Below are 27,719 nucleotides of genomic sequence, written 5' to 3' on the forward strand. Positions count from 1 at the left end.
TAGGACTCTTCAATCCAATCACACAATTGGTCTGATAGTCCATATGTTCTTACTTTGTTCATTAAACGACTGTGGAGAACTGTATCAAACGCCTTGTGGAAGTCAAGAAACATGGCATCTACCTGCGAATCAAAGTGCTTTAAAAAAAAAGCGAAATGCACCTGTTCTAAATAAAAACGTTTATCACAGTAGCAAAAGACAGAAAACATTCCAATATTACTAAAATATTTTTGTGATATTAAAATTACTCCATTTAGAATATTATATAACGTGTAATTTGTGGTATACTGTGTCCATAGTTAAGTATGGCAGCAATTTTTTTTGTGTTTCACAAAAATAATTATCTGTAAACTTTAATTTTGTCATTGGACACAAGCAGTTGTACTTCTCTCTTTCTGATGCTCGGGACGAAGCATCGCAACTTGCTGTGCCAGACGACAAAGCATATCTTATTTCTTTCATTCTTGACACCTCACAGTGGAAGTCATGTGGTGGTGTCTACGACCCGGTACAAGATCTGGAAAAAACCCGGGAATTTTTTCGTCCGGGAGAAAACCGAGAAAAACCCGGGAATTTTTTAGAATTCCGGGAATTTTTCATTGTTTTAGTTTTCAGTTAAATTTTTGTAATTTGTCTGGTAAGGACCAATACTCTAACAAAGAATATTACTGTTTCTCGCTACTCCAGAATAATATTGCAGCAATAAAAAACGAGCGTGAGAAAAAAACGAAAATAAAACTTAAGTTGCAAAGGAAATGCGCCATATACAACAACAAAACACAGTGCTCATACAAGCGTCTGCCAACAGCAAAATGTGTGAAAGGCCTTAGGAAGACTATGCAATGTTTCATAACAACAAATTGCCTCCTGAGCGTGACGTCGCAATTGTTTACATTAGAATCGTGTGAGCGGTTACGAGCGAGCTTATGTGCGTATTAGTACCTTCTGCTTTTGGCTACAGAAGTGTGGCAGTTAGCTGTAAAAGCAATAGCAGCCAGATGCTATCTGGAAGAATTTTTCTGGTGCGCCTGAGCAGCCAGATTCACGTATGCGCATCAGGCTCGGAACTAGGGTGGGGGGTGGATGGCGCCAAATTCGTATTATTGAGAAAAAAGACCTTGTTTCACAAAGTGCATAGCATCCAGCGCACTTGGCCTATCGATTACTCATGTTATTTTGAACGCATCCCTGTTGGGTTTTGAACAAATTCTAAGTTGATTTATGAAAGAATCGTTAAGTTGAATTTTGAATGCGTGCATAGTGTACGTGATGTCTCTGCCAGGGGAATCCCCGTTGCATCTACAAATAAACATTCCTGCAGACAAAAGGGGACGGGTCTACACGAGCTGAGCGGAATATAGCCGAACGGGTGCATGCCAATGGCTGTGTATGTGGTTGACTCGGTTTGCAAGTGATCATCGTTATAACTACTAGCGAATTCCATAGATTCAGACTACCAGAGTGGAAATAAACGACTAACAGGAATAACAGGCAACAAAGATTGCGTATTGTCTCCTCCGCGTATCCAAGACAATGAAATTTTGACAGAAAAGTTTTGGCCAGACCGCTACACTACTAAGGGTCAGTTGTACAGTCCCCGGCTAGCAGCCGCTAAAGTTCTATTCTGGGAGTAGTGCGGAAAACGCGTAATAACGCCTAATCGGAGAATAAATGCAGGATAACTAAACCGGTGATTGTGGCAGAGTTAGTGAAGTTAACCAGAGAATAAGTTTTGACACTGGCAGGAATAGTTACAAAATTAGTGATGACAAGATTGATTGTTAGAACGAGGAAGGAGAAGAAACGGGGACTCACACAAATTACGGAAGAATATGACGATTCCAAATTTATATAAAAATTTCGTACTATTACTTCTCGATCTCATGCTTCAGAAGCTAGAGTGTATGAATGAAATGTGGAACTATTTCCTAACATAAAACTTTTTGCTTGTAGTAGGCCTAATAGGCATTTGATATTGGTACTTCGGGAATTATATTCCGCCGTGTTATAAAAATGAACATTTGTGCTAAAACAGTCTCGTTTATTTGGCGTGTGTAACAATTGCTGCAATATTAGGCAGGCCTATTTCGTTTTGTCTAGCAGTGACAAAATACACGTAATCAGACCGAGAAACCACACCAGTCTTGGGTACTATTAGTATTAACAGCGTTTCTAGTATTAGACAATGACATTTTGTTCTTCATGTAGCAAAACATTGACGAACTTTGATGAGGTAATAGATTCTTTCCCAGAAAGGAAAATACGTCATATAAAGCTGTGGCAAGATGAGAGAGAGAAAAAAGCTAGGACCTAAGGATTGAAGAAATGTGTACTGTCTTGCTTGTCTCTTGTCTTTACTCGTTTTATGTATCCTATATTTAATTTTATGCCACACAAAACACCAACTTATTAGCTAATACGCAGTGAAGATTGCAAATTTTCTGAAGAGTTCTTGTTCTGCCGGTTACAAATAATAATTGCGAGAATTTTTTTAAAGAGGAGCAGAATGTCAAACCAGCCGACTGGGATCAGGAGAGGCACCACAGGACATTTTAATTTCCACTGGCGTGAATTTAGTTTGATGGCACCCATTACAAAATATTACGTGTTTGAATTTCACAGAGCAAAATACATACAGACACGTACGATGGATGAATGCTGAGTGAAGACGCGTGGCACTGCACTTTGGCACACTTAAGACCAAATAACAGTCTTCAGAAAGATGTGCTCTAGAAAATGAAGATATTTTTGAAAAGTCGATTTCGTAAATTTTTGGCACCCTACCTCAAACGCTCGAGGGAGGAGGAGCGCCACTATCTAATATTGGCCCTGTTCGGAAATATCATAGATCCGGACCTGATGCACAGAGCAATCTGAGTTCTAGTGGGGAGGTGGTAGTCTCTATGTGACCCGTGTTTACGTTAAGTGATTTTGCTGTTTCCTTTTTGTTTATTGCTCTCACGTCAAATGAAAACAAAACAGATTTCTGTGGCAGGGAGCTATCAAGTGAATTAAAATACATTCATATAATTATGGAAGGCTCAAATATGTAATTAGTTTCAGATTTTATTTTGCTTCCACCTTTCTGACAGTCAAGCGTTAATCCCGTTGCAGAACAATGAAGTTATTTTTGTCGGTTTGTTAAGGAAATTTGACTTTCATTAATCCTTTCTGCTGAAGCAGTCAATTTATTTGAAACGAAGTGTTTAATTCCACACTGTTGGCTAGTTTCAACTGTTCGCTGCATTTCAAGTTCACGTTTTCATCTTCTAGCACGTATGGCATTATGCCTTAGTAAAGAACCAAACATGAGATTATACAGTACTGGTAGCCTACTCCAGGAAAATTTACATCTGAATCTGGACATACGAATATGCACTTTAAGCCGAATGATGCATTTTAGTATAGTTCACAAAATTCCTATTATCTTGGAGTATCCTCTTGTGTCTTGTTTCTTTCATGACATAATGTAAGATCTTTTAATGTTTCCTGCATCATCATAGCTGCTCAAGTGTAGCGCTTTCTGGCAACTGCTGAAACAAATCTATTTCTAACAGGTCGCGGGAAAATATTCCAAATGGTTGTTTGGAAAGCGTTACTTTCAAAGTAAATTTCCTTTTACGCAAGATGAACTCTGTGCGCGAATGTCCGGTGAATTTCTTAAATCACAGAGCGTTTGACTATCATTCAAAAATCAAATCTTTGAGGATGACCATTTAGAATATTTTCGAGCCCAGAAGATCAGACATTTATGTCGTTGTTAAAAATTTTACTGGCACATTCGTGTGATATATCTTAAAGTGAAACATTCGCAAAAAAGATCAACATTATTTGTGAAAGCATAGCTTCTCTTGCAGCTTGTTAATCTTAGAGACCAATATTATATGTAAAAGCTTTTCTTTTCTTGTAGCAACACTATTTATATTAATTTAAACCATTACCTTTCCCTATTTGCGTGTTCGCGCTATTTAACAGTGATGTTGCTATTGGTTGACTGCATAACGTGTCCTATGCTCTGGATATCCGCTGTTATCGACTGGTGAGATCACGTGACATAGGTACGACTGGCGTACAAAAGCGCATCGCAATCTCGATCTCAGTCCTTCAGAAAGTAACATGCGGTATTTGGTGGAGTTCGAATTTATACTTTCGTAATACGAAATATGCAATGTACATGTTGCTGCACATCAGACATCTTTCCAAAACGTGTTTTTTCCCATATGTTTCGCATTCTAAAGTGACGGGAAATTTTACGCCAGTGTATAAAACCACAACCATTGAAAGGATTGATAAGTTTTACAGTTTTGAGGAAAAGTATACTGTTTCTTAACACGGAAAACGGGTATTTTCATCGGGGAGAAAGTGTATTTTTAACCAGGAAATCCGGGAAAAATCCTGGATTTTTTTTCCTCATCCATGTATATACCCTCCTGCTATTTCTCTTCGCTGCCCCTACCCCCTTAAATAAAGCTTACAAACTGTTCGGCATCTACATCTTTCTGCATACACCGCACTGCGCATTTGCAATCGGCAATGCTGCAATCTCTGTCTGTGCCTCTACATTGCTGGCCCAACATCATTAATGGATTCAGCTAGTATGCTGTGTGTGCAAGATCAATTAGGAAATAATTTCCCCACATTGTCATACACTCACGATATGAATCAAGCTGTTTCTTGTCTTTCTTTTTTCTTCTACCATTTCTTCTTTAATTATTTCTGCAGCATCTTCTTCTAGTGGCTTGCATATCCACTTCTGCAGAACTTTATCAAAGTTTACAGCCTGTGATTACATGTTCTGCAGAACATGTTCGGAGTGATTACATGTTACTTTCTGAACAACAAATCTTTAAAATAAAATGACTGGTTCTGAACATCAAAACTCAACTGACTGCACTCTGAACTCGGTTGACAACACTGCAACTTCTCATTGTATTTGCTAGGCTGCTTAAAAGTTCTTATTTCAAAACTTCATCAAATTAATACACTTCATAAAAATGTTCTCCAACAGTTAATTAAAACTGGTTCAAAATGTATTAAATTTAATAGTTTTGCAGATTAACTTTTTTGCACTGAACTTTTACTATCTGTCATATATTGTTCTAGAGATGCATTGCTTAGCAGTAAGTGCTGTCAAACTTACTTGACTCTTAGTTAAATATAAAGACATCTATATATGTAAGATGATCACTGAGTGAGTGGTCTCTAAACTCATCTGCATGCATGTTTCTTCTGAGCCATTAATAATGCATCACTTACTTTCATTCAGTTGGATATTGCTGTGATAGATTTCAAAACCGGAACTGTTGGAGAATATTTGTGCACCTAGATTGCTGAAACATTTGCAGCACAGCAACAAAAGCCAGTTTCGGTGTCGATATGACCGTGCTGCCGGTTCTATGCAAACATTGTATGTTAGTGGGTGACCCTGCTTCTGTATAACTGTGTTGTTACTGCCTCAACTATAGTTTCTGTTTCTTAAAGAATGTCACCAAAACGACGTTCACCAAGTGATAGTCTGTTGAGACATGGAGTGCCGTTAAATAGTCAGACTTTGGAATTGCTATGAAGGATTCGTGAGTTTTACAAACAAGAAAAAGAATTTGTTTCTGTTCATGGGCATGCACTGATTTCTGCTGATCAAGTTTTAGAGTGTACCTTGAAAACTCAGACAAAGAGCTGTTATAAGGAAAGGGCTGCTGCTTCAAGACTTGCAAAGTAGTAAAGCCCCTGTGGAGAAAACTGTGTGTTTTTAAATAATATTGGCAAGAAAAAAAGCAGCCTGGTCCAGTTACAGCTCTTGATTTCTTCCAAACTGATGCAATTCGTCAACACATTTATGGATATTATTGCAGGAAAGAATACCCCAGAATATCAAAGTTTGCTAATTTCTTTAAAACAGTCTGAAATTTTCTCAGAGGGGGATATGTCACTTAAAATGGTATTAAAAAGTTAGATAGACAAAAACTGTTACTCTAAAATGTCATGTCATTGCAACTCGTGGATTTTCTTACACAAAATTGTAGGTAAGGCTATACATCAAACATTTTTGTGCTTGAAGGACTTTTAGTTACTCAGTCAAGAAAACCTGTGACTATCATGAGAATTTGGACCACCAATGATTTCTGCAGTGGTTGAAAAATTTATTGTTCAAGTTTGATGTTCTGGCAGTGCTTGTAATGGATAATACACCTTATCATTCTGTTATTTTAGACAAAACTCCAACAACTAGTGACCACAAAGAAACTATGGTGCAGTGGTTTCAGGCAAGAGACATTGCTGCGGGCACGAGCATGACAAAGCTGTTGTTATAGTCACTTGTAAAACAAAACGCCTGTGACACCTAGGTGAAACTGCAGGGGAATAGGGCCTTGTGGTAATTAGGTTATCACATTATCATGGAAGTGGAAAGGCTGCTATGTGAAGGTCTTTGTATAGTAGAAACCATCTCATGGAGGAAGAAAGTAGACCATTTTGGTGAACTCATAAGAGAAACACAGACTATAGATGGAATTATAAACGAGAGGGAACAATTAATGATTTCTCTTGCTGATTGATGACAGTTTTGGCATTGATTCCGATGATAGTGAAGGAGAACTGGATGGAATTGTGTCACTGACACCGTAAGTTGGTGAGCGTGAATATATAAAGAATTAATTCTTTCTCTCTGCAACCGAGCAGGAATGCATCTTTTGCTTTATTTTATTCTACGATTGTGGATAGCGTGTTCTTTGGGATGCTTTGGTCTACATTATTATACAACATTTTATACGCAGATATTACGGTAACAATCGAAATGACTTCTCATAGACATTTCATTCATTGTGGGTGTTGTTTATTTCCCAGTTTCATATACTATCAAATGCTTTATCTCCGTCGTCATTCTCTCCATTATTAGAAAAACGATACTTTGTTGTACTTACGTATACATTTTGCAACAGCTTATATACCCATTGATTGTAGCCTACATTTACAAAACATACTTTGAAGCTGTGGGCATGTTCGGTGGCAGCTATTGCAACCCCGAAATCACAGGATAGCCAACTGCACGCAAGCTGTCAAGGGACAGGGTTCACCCCTCCAGGCACAGGTTTGCACCATGTTTTAAATGGACTGGTTTCAATCAAACTTGGAACCTAGATTCCTTACTGTCAGGCAACAATTGTTGTGGTAGTAAGAACCACCTTACCTATCATAGTTCATGAGATATGATGTCATAAACACTGAGATGCCTGAAAAACTCCGCATCGTGGTTGATGTTTAAATTTGTTATTTCTTTGCTAACTCTATTCACAACATATTTTGCTGACAGTATCCACATATTCCACTGAATATTAACTACAGATGTATTGCCCGACACGGAGCTGAAAAGCATAAATACTGATATATGTGAAAAAATTCCACATCATGCATGAAGTTTTAATACATTCATTTTTTACTACTACGACACGTATACAGTTGAGTCAATTTAAGGAAAGATTTGGCATCTGGCAGCATTTTTGACAGCTTTTAACTATGAAGTGCAAACAGCTGTAGGTGAAAATTGTCATCTATAGAGCTAAGAAGAAGAGGTCTGGTCCTAGAGAAGTTTACAAAATCATGTTGTAGACAAGCGAAGCAGCTGTGACCAAGGTACAGAAGCTGTCCGGAATCATGTTTCTTAATTTGGATACTATTCTTCCACATTTGTACATTAGACGTATTTCTTTGTACATTTTTGTCATAATTTCAAATGTTTCCATGAATACATGAAACGACTTTTTTTTCAATTATTCACTACAGACACCGTTAATTTTTTGTTTTCCTTTCTAATAGAAAATTGGCAAAATGAATACCCAGACAATGCTGGGTTTGTCATTTAGTTTTGTTATAAATGATACATGAACATTAATAGAATATACAATAAGATATTAAAGTATATGTGATATTTTGTACTATGCTATTGTTACATTGTAAACATTGTGCCAACAGGATGCACAAGTGCTGGACCACATTACAATCCTTTAGCCAAGGACCATGGAGGACCAGATGATGCAGACCGACACATTGGTGACCTTGGAAATGTTACAGCAGATGAAGATGGTGTAGCGAAAGTGTGCATATCTGACAAGCTAATCTCTCTGACAGGGAAACACAGCGTTATTGGAAGAACGTTAGTGGTGAGGCCATTGTTATGGCAATATATTCTTTACATTTTGTTATATGTGTACTAATACATACATCTAATTTCAAAGATAATATGAATTGACAAACTACCTATTGGCTTCTGTCTCGGGTTCTTTGGCCGACGTTCATCTAATGATTTTTCTGACGTTTCGCCAGCACGAGTGGCTGGCATTGTCAAAGCTTCACCCTCCATTGCCGGTGGTGAACTGGAGCCGAGCTCGCGGCTGCAGACTATATGTACCTGGCGCGCCAACGTCCAAGGGCTTCTCCGCGGTCATTTCCGGTGCGGTTCTCCTCTTACTACCTGCAACGGTCGTTCGCTGCAGTACGGGAAGCCAGGATCCGTTTACCTTAAGGCTTTCCTCTTTCTTGTTGAAACTATTCGCGTGTTTCTGTATTTCTACAGCTTCTCTAAACAAGCGCGTGTGATAGTGCTTCTCTACAGCCAGAACTTCCGTGTCGGCGAACGCAGCGTATCACTCGGAATAGGAATCGATTAATCAAGGCGTCTTCTCTGCCGGCGGACATACAGAGAAACCTGCGCAACACAGAAGCCCTACCACCTCGGCTGTATGGATTACCCAAGATCCATAAGAACAACGTTCCACTGAGACCGATCGTTAGCGCTTCTGGCTCACCAACGTATAAACTGGCAAAACACTTGGCCTCTCTGCTCCAGCCACACGTGGGGAAGACCGACACATACATTAAGGACTCAGGACATTTCATTGAGAAGCTGAAGGATCTGAAACTTGCACCAAACGACATACTGGTCAGCTTTGATGTTGTTTCGTTATTTACGAAAGTGCCACTCAGTGACGCTCTGGAGCACATCGGTTCCATGTTCCCGCAAGACATCAAAAAGCTCTTCCATGCATATCTCACCACGAGCTATTTCACGTGGAATGGTGATTTCTATGAACAGCTGGAAGGCGTCACCATGGGTAGTCCTCTCAGTCCAGTGGTGGCCAACTTCTTCATGGAACAATTCGAAGCACAGCCACTGGACTCAGCGACTTGCAAACCTAAGGTGTGGTACAGGTATGTCGATGATACTTTCGTGGTGTGGAGCCATGGTGAAGAACAGCTCGGTGACTTCCTAAGGCACTTGAACAGCCTCCATGCCAACATAACATTTACCATGGAAGTAGAAAAAGACAAGAAACTGCCATTTCTAGATGTGCTGGTCACAAGGGACGGCGAAAACCTGGGACACAGCGTGTATCGAAAACCGACACACATGGACCGATACCTGCACAAACTGTCAAACCACCACCCGAGCCAGAAAAGAGGCATGATTAGTACGCTCGTAATGAGAGCAGGACGAATATGTGAGCCGCAACACCTCAAACGAGAAATGCAACACCTGGAAACTGTTCTGAGGAGCAATGGGTACTCCACAAATTACATTAGAAGTGTAACAGAGCCAAACACTCAGCAAAGTAAGGAACCAGAAAAAGAAATGTCGGGTACGGCCTTTATGCCGTACATTCCCAGAGTGACGGACAGAATCGGCCGTATATTGCGCAAACATGGTGTAAAGACGATTTTCAAACCGACAAGGAAGATCAAAGAGTGTCTTAGATTGGCGAAGGAGAAAAGAGACCCACTTGCAATGTCGGGAATATACCGTATACCATGCACATGCGGAAAAGTTTATGTCGGAATGACTGGACGATCAATTAACACCAGGATCAAAGAGCATAAGCGACATTGCAGGTTGGGGCAGGTGGAAAAATCGGCCGTGGCAGAGCACGCACTGAATGAGACCAACCACGTAATAAAATTCGCCGACATGGAAGTTCTGGCTGTAGAGAAGCACTATCACACGCGCTTGTTTAGAGAAGCTGTAGAAATACAGAAACACGCGAACAGTTTCAACAAGAAAGAGGAAAGCCTTAAGGTAAACGGATCCTGGCTTCCCGTACTGCAGCGAATGACCGTCGCAGGTAGCAAGAGGAGAACTGCACCGGAAATGACCGCGGAGAAGCCCTCGGACGATGGCGCACCAGGTACATATAGTCTGCGACCGCGAGCTTGGCTCCAGTTCACCACCGGCAATGGAGGGTGAAGCTTTGACAATGCCAGCCACTCGTGCTGGTGAAACGTCAGAAAAATCATTAGATGAACGTCGGCCGAAGAACCCAAGACAGAAGCCAATAGGCAGTTTGTCAACAAGTGGCCATGAAAGCCTTAACAATTTTCTAATATGAATTATTAGTTCTTTGAGATTGCTTTGTGTCATGCACCACCATATATAACTACTAGCTGAAAAAGGCAACCTACTTCACTTGGTCTTTATTTCAGTTTGTTCCGTGGCAACATTCCAGATGATTCTAGAACATTATAAAAATGAACAATCAAAAACATCATAAAAATGTTAATATTTCTCACTCAAAAAACTCTCAAATGTTCCAAAATACTCTTGGTTCTTTTAAACCCACAAGTATTCAACACAACCATAGTATGAAATAAAGTACTGTGTCAGTCACTTATCCATTTCTTTATAGGATGCCGAGAACCTTCCAAAACATTCATAAGTATTTGAGAATGTTAAAAGAAAACACAGAAACTTTCTAGAACATTGCAGAACGTTCTAAAACAGTCAAGAGCATTTGAATATGTTAAGTAATGCTTGAGGATAATCTAGAATGTACTGAAGTGTCCTAGAACAGTAGAGAACATTTTAGAAAATTTGAAAAGATTCATTGACATTCAAAAATATTCATTACAGCTTGAGAACATTGTAGATAAATCTCGAATTTTTCCCTGTGCAATATGTGGGTTTGGACAAAAAAATGGGAACACCAAAAGAGCAACACATTACTATGCATAATATAGTATAGGAAAACTCTTGGCATTCAAAACAAGATTCCATTCACCTCAGAATGAATAAATACACATCCTGTATACATTTCAAGGGAATCTTATACAATTTTTCCTGCAAAATAGCGACAAGTTCAGATAATGGTGATGGAAGTGGCTAGTGATTACACACCCTTCTCTCCAAAGTAGACAACAAAGATACAATAATATTGATGGCCAGGGGAGATGCAGCAATTCATTCTCATGCTCACAGAACTAGTGGTCAAGGATGTGTGACAATTCATCCTCATACTCACAAAATCAGTCCTGGACAATGTGAGCTGTATGAGTAGGAACCTTGTCATCTCGGAACACATGATAACCATTTGGGAACAAATATTGTACCACGGGATTGACAGTTGTCAGTCAAAATGGTCACATAATCCTTGGCAGTAATCCAACCTAGCAGAGTAACCATGGGGCTCATGGAACACTGTGGTACAGCGACCCAAATCATTACCAGTTCCCCGCCATGTTTCACTTGTGAGACATAAATTTGGTCAGAAGTTGGAAACAAGTGTGGAGCAAGACACATCCGACCAAACAACTTTTTTCCATGATTCCATAGTCCATATTTTACTGCTTTGACACCCGTTTTCCTGTTAACGGACATTTGCATCACTTATGTGTGGTTTTGGAATCCTAGCTCCTCCTCCAATTCCTTGCTTATGGAGTGCCCTTCATGTTGTTTTTGTGCTAAAAGGGCTCACGAATGCGACTTTCAAGTTCTGCAGTGACTTTTGCAGCCACCCTTGTATTTTTCATTGTATTCCTCCACCTGTCAAAATAACTCGACCACTTTGTGACTTAGCGATGTTTTCCCACTTTCTCTGAGTGCAGTATAAATCTTTGATGTGGGGCCTCCTGAAACATCAAACACTTTGGCTACGTTAGTTACGGGAGTAAATCCACCAAAGGAGTACCAACAATTAGCTCAAGTTCAAATTCACTTAGCTTCAACATAATGCACTCACAACTATACAGAACACTGTTCTGACTGTCAGACACTTGTAATGTGTTGAGGGCATTGCGCAGGTGACATTCGTGGTCAAATATGACAATGCATACATGCTTAGCTAGCATCTCCATTTATGTTCAGGTGTCCATTTCTCATGGTGTTTCTAGTTTTTGTCCAATCCCTGTACATTAATGTGAAAAGAGATAGATGATGTCATGGTGACAACCACAACATGATAGCAATCACTTGTAACATCCATAGACGTGTGGTCTAGGGCACCTTGCCACGGTTCCCACGCCTCCCCCCGACAAAGGTTCGAGTCATTCCTGAGGCATGGGTGTGTGTGTTGTCCGTAGCGTAAGTTAGTTTAAGTTAGATTATGTAGTGTGTAAGCCTAGGGGCTGATGACCTCAGCAGTTTGGTCCCAAAGGAACTTAACCACTAAACAAACAAACATCCACATCCACAACAAGTATCACCACACAACCACTATCTTGAAACAGTTTGAAAGATTATAGAAAATTTTCGAACATTCTGAAAGGAACTTGATCTCTAGGTTCTTCATGACTTCCCATGGGAAATTCATTGGTGCGATGCCCTCTTTTCGACACCCCTATCTTCAAAACCAGCGCCTGCTGTTCCAAATCGAAAAATTCTTCATGGATGGGGGGTGGAGGGCTACCATAGCATATAACCACCCTGGGGATGAGGTATTTAAAAGTAATTAGTATTTAGTTAATTGTGGTTACAGAAAATTTCAGCAACTGTAAAAAGTAACAATCACAGTGTTTTAAAATGTTTAGAGTATTCCATTATTTTTCAATAATAATGGCATTGTGTCATATCCAGTAAGTCTGTTTTACTTTATCTTCTGTTTCTCTTCCTTAGGTTCATACAGTGTAATTAGGCATAGTTAAAGGAACATTTATGTCATACACAGCTGTGGTGTAGGGAAAAATTCTAAAAATAAATTACATTCAAAGCAAGACAGAAATAAAAATCGAAAAAAGATACTGTGAAATAGTTATTTTATTTCCCTTTTTGTAATCCCCTGGAGTGTTTCACTTGAGCTGTGCCCCTTCTGAATAATCTTGTTTTCTCTAAGTCAGTTGTTTGCATTATGAAGAAACATCTGTAGCAGACAACAATAACTTGGTGCAATAGTGGAATTTTAACTGTTAGTAGACTCGCAGCATCACCTGGGATTCCATAAGCTGTGGCAACCTTTGAACAGCTTCGGGTGCTTTTTGTTGTTTGTACTGCTAAACAAAAACAGTTTTGCCCAAAAATATTTATGGTTTTAAGAGCACACTAAAGTATCTACTGTACAAGAAAATGTAGGTTGGTTGGTTTTGGGGAAGGAGACCAGACAGCGTGGTCATCGGTCTCATCGGATTAGGGAAGGATGCGGAAGGAAGTCGGCCGTGCCCTTTCAGAGGAACCATCCCGGCATTTGCCTGGAGTGATTTAGGGAAATCACGGAAAACCTAAATCTGGATGGCCGGACGCGGGATTGAACCGTCGTCCTCCCGAATGCGAGTCCAGTGTCTAACCACTGCGCCACCTCGCTCGGTAAAGAAAATGTAAATGTTCACAATTGATACCCAGTTCAGAGCACTCAGTCACTTGGTGTAGAATCATCCGATCACCATCAACTGCTCGAAGTAAGCACTACTTAACAATGTGTTGTACTGTTTTGCTCTGCAGTCGCAGTCAGCAGATGAATGAAAACCCCACTTCTTCAAGGTGCAACCACACTTCCTTTGACCCATCCTAATGCAGTTCAGCTTTTGGGTTTTGAACCAGGTGAGCATTGTTAACTGGATATTAGTTCGTGTTGTCACCACTTGGAGGTCATGCAAGAGAACTGAGACTTTTGGAATCAACCTGGGGTGGTTTGCATGTTTTCAGGCGAGCTGTTGATGAAGATTGTAGGGCATAGTACAAGGAAAAGTTCTTATGAGAAGTGATGTGGAGTATGTTTACCTTACTTGCTTTCCTCCTTAGATCTTCCAGAGCAATATTAGATGGGACAGGTAACCACAGAAAGAGAATAGGTTTAACTGTACCAGTGCTAACTCTCAAGGCTTCATTATGCTGCACATCGATTTGTTTTCCCACTTGGCAGCACAATTTTCACCATCAGTATACGTATCCTGCAGCAGTGCACAGAGTGTTGGCATCTGCTCCCCAACTGCTTCCAGCACTCTTGCAAAGTAGATTCACTCTTGAGTAAAGTTTAATAACTTGATGCACTGTTATTTGAATGTGTCAACAACTGATCCAGAGTGATTCTTAAATGTATTGGGTTGTAGTTACACGGGGTACTTCAATTATGTCAAATGTCACATGTAGCCCGCTTTGGGCTTCTTTATTATTTAGAGGGAATGCAGTAACTTCAGTTTTATTTGGGTTATGCCGAAGTCTCCATTTATGGAAGGGACCACTCAATTTGCCAATCAATTACCAGCACATGAAAGTTCCTGGCAGATTGAAACTATGTGCCGGACCGAGACTCGAACTCGGGACCTTTGCCTTTTGCAAGCCAGTGCTCTACCATCTGAGCTACCCAAGCACGACTCACGCCCCGTCCTCACAGCTTTACTTCTGCCAGTATCTCATCTCCTACCTTTCAAACTTTACAGACGCTCTCCTGCGAACCTTGCACAACTAGCTCTTCTGCGAACCTTGCAGAACTAGCTCTCCTGCAAACCTTGCAGAACTAGCACTCCTGAAAGAAAGGATATTGTGGAGACATGGCTTAGCCACACAGCCTGGGGGATGTTTCCAGAATGAGATTTTCACTCTGCAATGGAGTGTGTGATGATATGAAACTTCCTGGCAGATTAAAACTGTTTGCCGGACCGAGACTCGAACTCGGGACATTTGCCTTTTGCGGGCATGTGCTCTACCATCTGAGCTACCCATGCACGACTCACGCCCTGTCCTCACAGCTTTACTTCTGCCAGTATCTTGTCTCCTACCTTCCAAACTTTACAGAAGCTCTCTTGTGAACCAGGGCAGTTTGGGGGCTAGGAATAATCCCTGAGGTAGTCCATTTACTAAGAGTCATCATCTGCTAGGTTGTCATTGAGGAAAACCTTAAAGTACCTGTCAGAGAGCATGTTAGACTCTTTATTAAACTTAAATTGTAGGCATTGTTTCAGGATGAAGACCTGGATTTCCTTTGCGTGTTTTCCTGAATGTAGCTATTGGGATGTGAAAACATTTTTGATACAATTGATACTAAGTGTGGTAAGAATTGATACCTGGTGTGGTGAGAAAATCACATCAAATGAGTGGTACATTTTGTTGGAATAATTTCATACTTTAATCACAGTCGTGACACTGCTGCTGGTTTTTGCTACACACTGCATAGCAGCACTCCAAGTGACCAGTAAGACACACTGTTGAATACAATATCTGACAAATGTGAAACACTATCATTTACATTGATTTTTACTGTGTTTTGGCAAAAGAAAGCATATTTAGTGCTATAAATTGTAGCAATAACAGAAGGCACTACATTTGTGCATTCCATAATACCTTGAGAGGTATGAAACATCACACTGCAGGACTCTCTAGATGTGATTCTCTTGTAAATTGCAGACATTTAATGGAGTTTAATATTTCTTTTTTAGGAGCAAGAAATGGGTGCTATATAGGTGGAAGACAAGACCCTTAGGAGGAAGGTGTCATCTATCGATACAATAATGTGAAGTTATGTGGGCGCTCAAACAGTGTATAAATGTAGAAAACAAAAGATTGGTATGGAATGCAGTAAGTACCTACATTATATGTAGTGTACTGAATAAGCAGCCACAACTGTTGCTGAAGAGAAAATTGCCACACAAGTGTGATAATAAAGTATTGAAAACAATAGAACTGTCTCATTGTTCCTACACTGAAGAGCCAAAGAAACTAGTATTCCTGCCTAGTACCTTGCAGGGCCCCCGCAAGCACGCAGAAGTACCTCAACTTGAAGTGGCATGGACTCGACTAGTGTCTGAAGTAGCACTAGAGGGAATTGACACCATGAATCCTGCAGGGCTGTCCATAAGTCTGTAAGAATATGAGGGGTGGAGATCTCTTCTGAACACCATGTTCCAAGGCATCCCAGATATGCTCAATAATGTTCATGTCTGGGGAGTTTGCTGGCCAGCAGAAATGTTTAAATTCAGAAGAGTGTTCCTGGGGCCACTCTGTGACAGTGTTGGATGTGTTGGGCATCTCATGGTCCTGCTGGAAATGCCCAAGTCCGTTAGAATGCAGAATGGACATGAATGGATGCAGGTGATCAGACAGGATGCTTATGTATGTGTCACCTGTCAGAGTCATATCTAGATGTATCAGGGCCCCCATATCACTCCAACTGCACATTCCCCACACCATTACAGAAACTCCACCAGCGTGAACATTCCCTTGCTGACATGCAGGGCCCATGGATTCGTGAAATTGTCTTCATACCCGTACACGTTGATCCACTCAATACAATTTGAAAAGAGACTCATCCAGCCAGGCATCATGTTTCCAGTTATTAACATTCCAGTGTCAGTGTTGACAGGCCCAGGTGAGATGTAAAGCTTTGTATCGTGCACTCGTCAAGGGTACACGTGTGGGCCTTATGACTCCGAAAGCCCATATTGATGATGTTTCATTGAATGGTTCACACTCTGATACTTGTTGATAGCTCAGCAATGAAATCTTCAGCAATTTGTGGAAGGATTGCACTTCTGTCGCATTGAATGACTCTCTTCAGTCATCATTGGTCCTGTAGTTGCAGGATATTTTTCTGGTTGCAGTGACGTTGGAAATCAGATGTTTTACCGGATTCCTGAGATTCATGGTGCACTCGTGAAATGGTTGTACGGGAAAATCCCCATTTCATCATCATCTTGGAGATGCTGTGTCCCATCGCTTGTGCGCTGACTATAACACCACGTTCAAAATCACTTAAATCTTGAAAATCTGCCATTGCAGCGGCAGTAACTGATCTATCATCTGCACCAGACACTTGTTGTCTACATTAGCCTCTGTGCAAAGTAATTATGAGAAAAGTGCCTATCATGAAAATAAACAGCAACAGAAAAGCATATTTAATAAAATATTGGACCCAGGTACTTTAAAAAAGACACTCTTGGATCAGTGTTCAAAGAAATCAGTATGCCAGTGAAATGAAGGACAAGATGGAAAGACAAAAATAAGTTGTTTGCAATAAAGTTAACTGTATAATAGTATTCAGACATATAATTTTTTATCACAGTGTTTTATGCTTCCATCATTGCATACCTTACAGAGGGGTGTTGAACATGTACATAAAAAATATGGAATAAATGATATGTCATGGTGTAGACAGAATACTGCACATATAGTCCAGTGAAACTGTCAGAAAAAAAAACCTCTACCTTGCAAAAGGTGGGGGTAGAAGATTTTATTTTTTTAACTCGTTCATATTGCTGGTAAGGTTAGAAAACCAAGTTTTGCCAACAAAATTTCTCTTGGGAAAACTTTCTGCAGTCAAAAAACTTCGAAAATTTTGGACTTTTTCCAGTTTTTTCAAAATATCTCAGTTTCATTTGCTCCTATTGCTTTAACATCTATTTTATTTTTTAAAGAGCACAGAATTCTCTACAAATTTGATTCTTACCATTTTTTTCTACTCCCAGTATCTAAGGCGCTACAGCGCGTCAAAAAATACCAATTTTTCAAATTTCGAGCAAAGTGGCAAATTACCTAATTTTTGAACACTGTTATTTCAGTTTCTATTTGTGTAGTATAAACATATTACTCATCATATTATTCATTGGAATTTACCATCTCACTCTGCTGCAGGGACAGGACAAACAGCATCATATTCAGTAACTATGAACACATTCACGCCAGATTGTGTGAAGTTTATTTATGTTACAATATGTAATACGATTGCATGCAGGTGCCGTACATTTTCTACAGTTGATTGACGTTAATGATCAGTTATAAGAAAAAGTATGTAGGAATTGTTCTTTAGCGGACAAAAGTGTATTTATTCTTTGGCGGGCGGAAGGCGATTATCTCTGGTGATTGTTCACAGCGCGCTGTGTAATGTAATTAACTGTCGGAGATAAAGTTTATCCCATGCGAAAAGTACGATGCCCACAGTAAAGAGCTAAGGTAACTTCATTATGTTGCCAGAAAGTGTATTTAATTTACTTAATTATGAATATTTTCTTTTATGATAAATAATGGATTCGTTTGAGATGTTAAATGTTGTATATTTATATGTATTTATTTATATGTATCTTTGGAGTTTATTAAGGTCAGTAGACCAAAGAATCTGGAATGCAGGAATGTGTGCAACTTCCGGGCACATTTTGGCTTGCCCGCCACTTCTTTGTCGGTATTGGAGGGAGATGGACATGTTTACGTGACCAGTACAGTATAATGCATTTAGAGTATCAATCAATGTACATAGTGAAAATGTTGTAGTTACTAAACAAAAAGTACGAATAAATATAATTTTTAGCTGAAAGTATTTTGGATCTGGTAGTGTTTATTTCAAACAAGAAGAAAACCCAGGCCATGCTTGATGGAGTAATTATTTTTGCAGACAAAACTTCGAAAACCCCTAGACAAACGAGATCTGCAGTGTGTAATCTTTTAGGTTTATGTAGTTCTAAGTTTTAGGGGACTGCTGACCATAGATGTTAAGTCCCATAGTGCTCAGAGCCATTTGAACCATTTGTGAAAAAGAAAGGACTGAGCACATTTATCGATTGTAGTGCTTAACGCAGGGAGTCTGCCCACACCTGTTTTTTGAAAACGCTCAGTGAAGTGATGTTGCATGAAGCATGCTACAAGAAGTACATTAATGAGACAATGATAGCAGCTAGCCGTCGACATCCTCAGGAACCAACAGGCGTGCTACGTCAGTCGCAGGAAAAAGGTCAGTTCAATTTCAAAGAGGAATGCTTCTTATTTGCAAAAGGGAATTCTGATGACTTTTTAACCAAGCAGTTTAAGATTGCCATATGCCAAACGAAATTTTGTTTACAAAGTAATGAAATTGGAGGTGCAATCGACAGTATTAGAACAGGCTAAACAATGTGGTGATGAATTTGGTCAATAAGTGATAGAGCAGATTCAAAATGTAAATGATTTGGTTGCTGCAGATGGGTGATACCACAGATTTTGCTACAGAAAGTTCTTTCACCGTGTTTCAGCTACTGGACAGAATTGAGGTTACCGACCTGCAACAGAAGTAGATGAAGGCATGGAGGCTATATTTGCCTACCTGGAAACCAATACGGAAGAATGTCAGTTTTCTATGGACGATCTGTTAGAGCAAATACCCACATCACCTCGTCCTGATATTCGAACTGTCAAGGCTCGCCTTTTCCAAAAATATGGTGATGATGTGGTGATAGCTGAAACAGCTTCAAAGCCAGGCACAAGAAGATGCTGATGTTATGATTGTAACATCTGCCATTTCAAGAACCAAAGATTTTGGAAGTGTTGTCATTGTAGGAGAAGATGTTGACCTTCTTTTGCTCATGACCAGTTTGGGGCAAGGCATTGAAAACTTATTTTTCTTAAAGCCAGGAAGAGGAAATGCAGAAGACAAGTGGTTTTCCACTGCATCGTACAAGTTTGACAGTGAATATATTCTGTTCACTCACGCCTTTAGCGGATGTGATGCAACATCTGCTTTTATTGGTCAAGGAAAAATTAAGTGCTGCAATGTTGTTGCGAAAAATGAACACCTAACCTCAGTGCTTTGCACGTTCAATAAACCACATGCTACCCGTGAAGCAATAATAACAGCAGGATAACAGGTTACTATCGTATTGTATAGTGGAGGTGTCAGCAGTTGCCACACACTAGACCATTTGCGGTACCAGCTATTCGCCAAGTCTGCCACAAAAAGCTAACTGAATCTTGCACGGTTGCCACCTACACAAGATGCTGCACAACATCATTCGTTGCGGACTTAACAACAAGTCCAAAGTTGAATGGGAAACTGGAAACCTCCTGAGAAATGGGACTGGAATCACAGTGACCACGGTCCAATATTTGTTGTAATGAGCCAAGATCCAGCACCTGAAGCACTTCTTCACGTTGTCTCATGCTCATGCAAGCTGAACTGTGGCGGGGAGGTGGGGGGCCTTCTGCAGAAAAGCAGGTTTGAAATGTTTTTCAATTTGCAAGAAATGTATTGGGGTCAACTGTGAAAACATGCCAAAATTTTTATATGAAGACAGTGAATAAGATATTATGGAGGATGTTGAGGAAACCGCTGACGAAATCAACGAACTTGCTGAGGCTGACTCGCTGTTTAAAGAAGAGATCAATCTGGGATCAACTCTATGTACAGACCCTGAATCCATAACTCAAGGTATTTCTGGTGACACTGAGGAACCTGGCCCATCAAAACGTTGGAAGTGATGCTCATACCTGTCTCAAGTGCGCTAAAGTGCGATATTCCAAGTATTACACACCCACAACTGTCAACATTTTTTAGTAACTGACAATGCATTTTAATTGTAATAAAGCTACTTATTTTTAATGTCAAGTGTGTGGCCTTTATACACAAGAATAATTACCTACCTAATTAGGTTGCCTATTGCACTAATAACAGTTCAGTTTCCTGAGACAATTTATTTTGTGTGTGTGTGTGTATGTATGTATGTATGTATGTCTCTTAATGATGTTTTTTTATATTTATAGGTTTACAAATACAAGGGCTGAGGTGGCCCATAGTGAACTTCAGGTAGTGATGTAAGAATCACAATAGTTGGGTGCCCAGCAATCCTCATGTTGCATACAGAGAAATTGAATACCTGAAAGTGAGATGGTAAATTCCAACATATAGCATGATGTATAATGCATTTATACTACACAAACAGAAACTGAAAAAATAGTGTTCAAAAATAAGGTATCTTGCCACTATGCTCAAAATTTGAAAAATTGGTATTTTTTGATGCGCTGTAGCACCTTAGATACTGGGAGTAGAAAAAAATGGTAAGAATCAAATTTGTAGAGAATTTTGTGCTATTTAAAAAAGAAAATAGACGTTAAAGCGACAGGAGCAAATGAAACTGAGATATTTTGAAAAAACTGAAAAAAGTCCGAAATTTTTGAAGTTTTTTGGCTGCAGAAAGTTTTCCCAAGAGAAATTTTGTTGGCAAAACTTGGTTTTGTAACCTTTCCAACAATATGAGAAATAAAATCTTCTACCCCACTTTTGCAAGGTATATCTGCAATTTGACTGGACTAATAGAGGAATTGCTGGATAAGGTGATCCACTTACCACCCCTGCCAACATGTGGCAATTATATGCACCAATGGAGCAGTGCATCAGTCGGCTGTGCATGCCAATCTTCACAGGGCAGAAAACAATCTGTGTATCGTGTCAGACAGTGTCATGCAGCATCCATCCACAATCCTTGGGGTCAGAGTCTAGACACCACCAGAATGCCCTTGGAATTCTGTGAACCTATGTGAATCTTTGATAGGTTGCTGCCAGCTGCAGGCAGCATAGTCACTCCGGTCAACAAGAATGTTGTGCTGCCGCCAGCTGGCTGCCAGAGAGCTGTCTCAGTAGCATCTGGGGCTTTATGCACGAGTGCCTCACAGCACTGGGCACAGAGACACTGAGGATCAATGTTGGCCTGCACACAAAGGGCGAGGGTGCACCTGTGTCTGCTACAGCTTGACCAATAAAGAATTTTACTGCACTCTATCTATATTATACAGCCACCCTAACTTTTGGCAGACTCAGATCTCCTTCAGAGCTGTTCTCACCACTGACAGACTCCTGTCTCTCTTGCCCCAATGATGAAACCCACAATGCGTTAAACCATCCTGACACACTGAAGCAATGTTCCCTCACCATACAACCATGGACCAAAGAACTGGCCCATTACAGATAACTTATTCCATATGTTAAAGCAGAAGGTGCAGCATTTATTAGAAACTGGTAAACTTTTTAATTTTTTTATGGATGAGATGTCCTTAATGTAATGTTTGATAGCTCTAATGACCACATTAAGGGGTTTGGTGACATGGATTATATATGTACAGCTCCATGATGATTAATGGCATCTTTTCAAATTTTAAACAACCATTTTTTAAAGGGTTACTAGGATCCATCCATTTAACTCATATTTTGTGATGGTATCAAAAGACACAAAATTTTGTGGATTGGAGGCATGGACAGAGAATCACACCAGTTGCTAAGAGCATGAAGAGAGAAAGATCTAGTTTTGTTATGACACCCCACATTTGATATTACAGTATAAGAAAATTTATTCAGGTATAACGTTGGCATATCAGATGGAGGGAAGGCTGATATTGCTTCATGGAAGATATTTCTCAGCTCCTCTCAAGTGACTGTGAAACAAAGAACAGATTAACCCCCCAAGCTCACTAAAAAAAATATGTCCAACTGCCAGCTTTTTCAAAACTGAAAGTGAGTGCTGCAGTTTCCGTTTTGAGTCATACAGTGGCAGCTGGTTTTGACAGATTTGTAGCTTGTGGCACTGTACCATCACCTGCTACTGCAGACTTTTGCTGAACAGTTAACATTTTATATTTTTAATTCACATAATATTAAAGGGCTTGTGTCTTTAAGGAACTGTTATACTGGCTAAAGACATGTGGAAGTAGAAATGCATTACATTCATGGAAGTTTGTAGATTGTCATGGAAAAGGTTGTTCCTCTATGATTTACGTATTTATTTATCTTTATACATCCAAGGATCATCTCACAGTTATATAGGATTTATGTAGTTCCTGTGCAACAAAAACTTTAGGCGACAAAATTTCAGAGGACGTGCGTGGGTGACTGGAACTGGAAAACTGTAAAGTGGAACACTGGATTGCTCATTGGTGGAACATTGGACCACAGAGGGTTAATATTAAGTGGACATGAAATTTTGAACATGTAATTTAAAGATTTGGCTTTCCCTTTATTTTGACACTGAAGTGATACAAGGAAGGTAATGTAGAAGTCCAGATCCATTGTTTAATTTTGCGAAGTTTATGTTCAATGTTCAATTTTGCATGGGACCAGAATGTTAAGAAAGTTATTCTGCCAATCTCCAACTGGAAGTTGTAGCTGTTTCACTTATATTTCTTGTAGATGTGCAAGTTCTTATTTAATTTTTACTTCCTGACACTCTAATGCCTCTCTTATACAAGTATGTTACAAATATTACCATTTAATCACTTCTTTGGGACATACTTGTCCTGTGTGCAATGAAATTCAACCTTGGCCACAACTCCCTACACAAATGAAATTCAAGGTAAATATTCTCACTTTGTCTTGCAGGTAGTGTGTTAGTGTCTGTCTATCTGCTGTAGGATGTCTATCTGCTGTAGGAGACATTAAAATTCTCCTTGCTGTATTGACACAGTATGTTACTGTGGATGGAATCATCAACAGATTTAGAAATCACATCAGCCGAGATCCAGTGAAATGTGTTGGGACCCTTGCTGTACATGTATATTAATGACTTGGCAGACAATAGTAACCTCAGACATTTTGAAAGTGATGCAGTTATCTGCAGTGAAACATAGTTTGCAAAAAGCTGCACAAATATTAATTGATACCTTGAGTGGTGCAAATACTTTCAGTTTGTTTTAAATGTCGATAAATGTAAAAGTTGTGTGCATGCACGCAAACACACACACATATATAATAGTACAAAAATCAACACATCTTAGAAAATTGTTGAAATTTTTGAAGCCCATACCAAAAAGTATCTTTAAGAGGATACTGAATGTATACAAAGATGGGCAGAATGTATGGTCATGGGTTTGTTTGAACCATCAGAAAGTATCACAGAAATGCTGAAAAACCTGAACTGGCAGGTGCTGAAGATAAACACCAACTATTCTGTGAAATCTTTGTTTCAAGAACTGCCATTAAATGAGGAACCTAGGATCATACTACATTTTATTGAAGACAAGACCAGACTAATAACAGCACACATAGAAATTTAAGTAGTATTTTTCTTATGCTCCATACATCTGTGGAACAGAGAAAGCAGAAAGAAGTACAAGGTAAAGTAGTCTCAGCCATACTTTTTACAGTTTCTTGTAGAATTTGGATGTAGATGTAGTAATTGTTGTTACATTGCCATTATAGTCACAAATTCCTAATGTCTTTTCTAGCAGAACCCAAAAGGTCAGTGGGGGCAAAATGACAAGGCACAGTGTCTCAAGGCATCTCCTGAATGTCAGATTAATGCTGTATCTTGTGAGGAGCAGTGGGGCAGCACAGTGTCTAACTTTTTGTTGACATCACAGTCACACAGTTGAACATGTCTGCTGATGTGGCTAAGGGAAAATTGTGACTTATAGCTTTTGCTGCCAAATTTAATTCCTTTGGTATAGACCATTTTGTACTTCAAAGCTTTATTTGTAATTAAATTATTATTCAACTTTGACCCATCTTTTACACTTGTTCCCTACAAAGTGCTTTATTTATTTAATTTATTTATTTTATTTATTTTATTTATTGTATGGATGTTGTCAAGGGTACATGTAAGCCATTTCAAAGAAATGGGACACAAACAATATTATGTAAAAAAGTACAAAACAAAATAATACAATGAAGTTAATAATAATACAATGAAATTAATATAGCCTATATACATCCCTGCTTGTTATTTTAAATGCATAGTCTGTTTTTCATAAGGCTTTAGTTTTGTCCTCCCTAAACGGCAAGTCCTTATATACACAACACTGCTTAAGTATATATTTACATCACACAACAGCTGTCCTTTAAGTATGTAAATGTAAGGGATGATTAGGTACAGATAGAGTATTTTCGATTTTGCCTTTATAAATATCACCAGAAAAAATTTATTGACCTACATAGTCATTTACACAATAAAAACATTGTTCTACTAGAAATTTAAATTTATTATCATCTTCTAACTGCCTGATGTTGACTGGCAGTGCACTGTACAGTTTTGCACCGATATGGCCTACATGCCTTTGTTTATGAAAGTTGGCATTTGTCTGAAAATCTGCAATGTGGGTCCTGACATACAATACACATTTGTATATGTATAATGATGGTGTTGTAAGTATTCTAAGCTTTTTGAATATGGGTTTGCAGTGTGTCTGTGGATGACTGTGAGTTATTATTCGGATGGCCCTCTTCTGCAACAAAAAGTTTTGTTTTAAGCGCCCTGTTGTGGAACCCCAAAATATTATTCCGTATGTGGCAAGAGATTGGGAATAGCCAAAAGATGCCATTCTGGCACCCTCTGAGGTACAAACATTTGCAATAATTCTGAGGGCAAAACAGGCTGAATTAAGTGTCTGTGCAACTTTTATTACGTGGTCATTAAAATTTAAGTTTTCATCCACATGAATCCCCAGCAATTTTGTGGATGTCACTCTATCTAAGGCTTTGTCACCCCACACCAGATCGAGATTTACATTTTGACATCTTTTCCCAAACTGCATATAATTTGTTTTATTTACATTGAATGTCAACCTGTTTGCATTGAGCCAAGAGTGGATGTGATTTAGTACTTTATCAGCAGTTGTTGGTAGCAATTACTTTGGTGCACTTATTATCGCACTAGTATCATCTGCAAATATTATTGCTTTGGCTGTATCATCTGAGGTGTGAAAATCATTTATATAGACAAGAAACAATATGGGGCCCTAGGATGCTGCCTTGAGGTACTCCTATTTCTACATTTCTTGCCTCTGATACTGAATTTATTTTGTGCTTGGAGTAAGCTGATGTCAGTCCTACAACCTGTGTTCTGTTTTTTAGGTATGATTCAAACCATTTTTTTCCTATCCCATGTATACCCAACGCTTCCAATTTTTCTAAAAGAATGTCCTGGTTCACAGTGTCAAAAGCTTTGGAGAGGTCTAAATTTACTCCTACTACACTATAATCTTTTTCTAGATTTTTGATTATTTGTTCAGTGCAGCACGTTACTGCTGTTTCGGTATTTTTACGTGCTTGGAAGCCATGCTGATTTCTGTTAAGTAAATTATGGTCATTTGGATATTTGTTGATTCGGTGCTTCATCAGTTTTTCTAATACTTTTGAAAACGCTGGGAGTAGATATATTGGGTGATAGTTTTCTACCTTATACTTGTCGCAGTTTTTAAATAATGGCTTCACTTTTGAAATTCTCAGCCTTTCTGGAAAAGCTCCTTCACTGAATGATAAATTGGCTATGTGTGCAAAGGGCTTTGCGATTTGTGGTGCTGTCCTTGTTATGATTGACACAGGCACCTCATCTATACAGATGACCCTTTTCAGTTTTCTTCGTATTATACAATTTGAAACTCAATTCCCGGACATGAATTTCACAGAGTAGGCTGGCATAATTATCATAACAAAAAAGTTTTGAAGAATAAATTTCTAAGCACTGTGAAGTACAAAATATTTGTAACTTTTTAATGTAGTTGGTAGCCAAGTGCACAGCATAACAGTTTTGTGATGAAAAAGTCGGTGGTTTGAATCTCCAGTGTAATAACATTCTGTTTTTTATTTTATTGTATATTTATTAACAAATTGAAATGTTAATTATGGACATAGAATTAATAAAATTAACATTCTTTTATTTTTAATAACTAATTACATGAAAATTCCAATATTATCAATAAATAAAAATTTTCTTCACAATTGCCTAACATCGAGTACAAAATAAAATACTTTTTTCTTTCAAGAGATGGAGCAGTATTATTGATGTACAGGTTTTCATTTAACAATAAGGCATTTCGCATGTCTGTGTCAAATTTTAATTTATCTTCATATGACCAGTAATTAAAAATAGAAAGATTTTATTTTTATTAAAAATTGTGGTTCAGTATTTGTAAATTAACATTTCTATTTATAAATATGGAATTTAAATAAAAGAAAAAAAATATTGCTGCTACCGGGGCTTGAAGTATGTACTTTACAATCAAAAGACTTCTGCACCACACACTCATTTACTGACAACTGTAGTAAGTTACAAATGTTTTGTACTCAATACTGTTCAGAAATCTTATAATCTTGAAAAGTAATGTTTTTGAGAACTGTGTCATACTGCTTTACGGAATTCATATTTTTGTAGGCTCTCTAGATATCCTGATGATGGGTGTCCCACCACTTCCATAATCGTAATGAACATTGTATGTCTGACAGTGGCACTCTCAGATGAATGTACAAAGACCTGTTAATAAATGAAACACACTCATTATTTTTAGTCATATGCAGTAATGTAAGTGTTGTTGCTCTGGGACATTTGCCATTAAAGTACTGAAGGTAATACATTACATCTTGCAGGTCCATGCAGATCCTGATGACCTTGGGAAAGGTGGTCATCCTCTAAGCAGAACTACAGGCAATTCTGGAGCCCGAGTGGCATGTGGAATTATTGGGTTAGCCAAATAAATGTAATGTTTATTTTACTGAAATAATGCTGTCTTGTTAAATAAATGTAATGTTACAGTTTCTCAAATAAATAAGAACAACTTAATGAGACAAAACACTTGAGTTTAAATATAATGTCTACTGAAAGACTAAACTAGCGACTAGTAATAGTAATTGGACGATACATTTATGAAAACTTTGTAATAAATGGAATCCACATGTTCCATATATGCAAATGTCATTGTAGATGTTAAGATTGGTTGTAGTGGAAGTATATAGAGTTTGTTTGACACCTAATATGGTTAATGTATAGAATTAAGAAGTGAATTTGCAAAACGCATCTAACTGTGAAAGGCA

The 27,719-nt window shown here is 38.8% G+C and overlaps 1 protein-coding gene across 1 annotated transcript in view; it reads left to right on the forward strand.

The window, feature by feature from the left end:
- The window catches only part of LOC126252051 (superoxide dismutase [Cu-Zn]-like), a 76,413-nt gene extending 49,000 nt beyond the window's left edge, over positions 1 to 27,413 (forward strand). The window contains exons 3-4 of the mRNA XM_049952847.1: positions 7,969 to 8,156; positions 27,276 to 27,413. Of these exons, the coding sequence (XP_049808804.1) occupies positions 7,969 to 8,156; positions 27,276 to 27,383 (296 nt within the window). The 3' untranslated portion in view covers positions 27,384 to 27,413. The remainder of the gene's footprint in view (positions 1 to 7,968; positions 8,157 to 27,275) is intronic.
- The last annotated feature ends 306 nt before the right edge of the window (positions 27,414 to 27,719 follow it).

The sequence above is a fragment of the Schistocerca nitens genome, chromosome 4 (assembly GCF_023898315.1).
Source record: "Schistocerca nitens isolate TAMUIC-IGC-003100 chromosome 4, iqSchNite1.1, whole genome shotgun sequence".
Lineage (NCBI taxonomy): Eukaryota > Metazoa > Arthropoda > Insecta > Orthoptera > Acrididae > Schistocerca > Schistocerca nitens.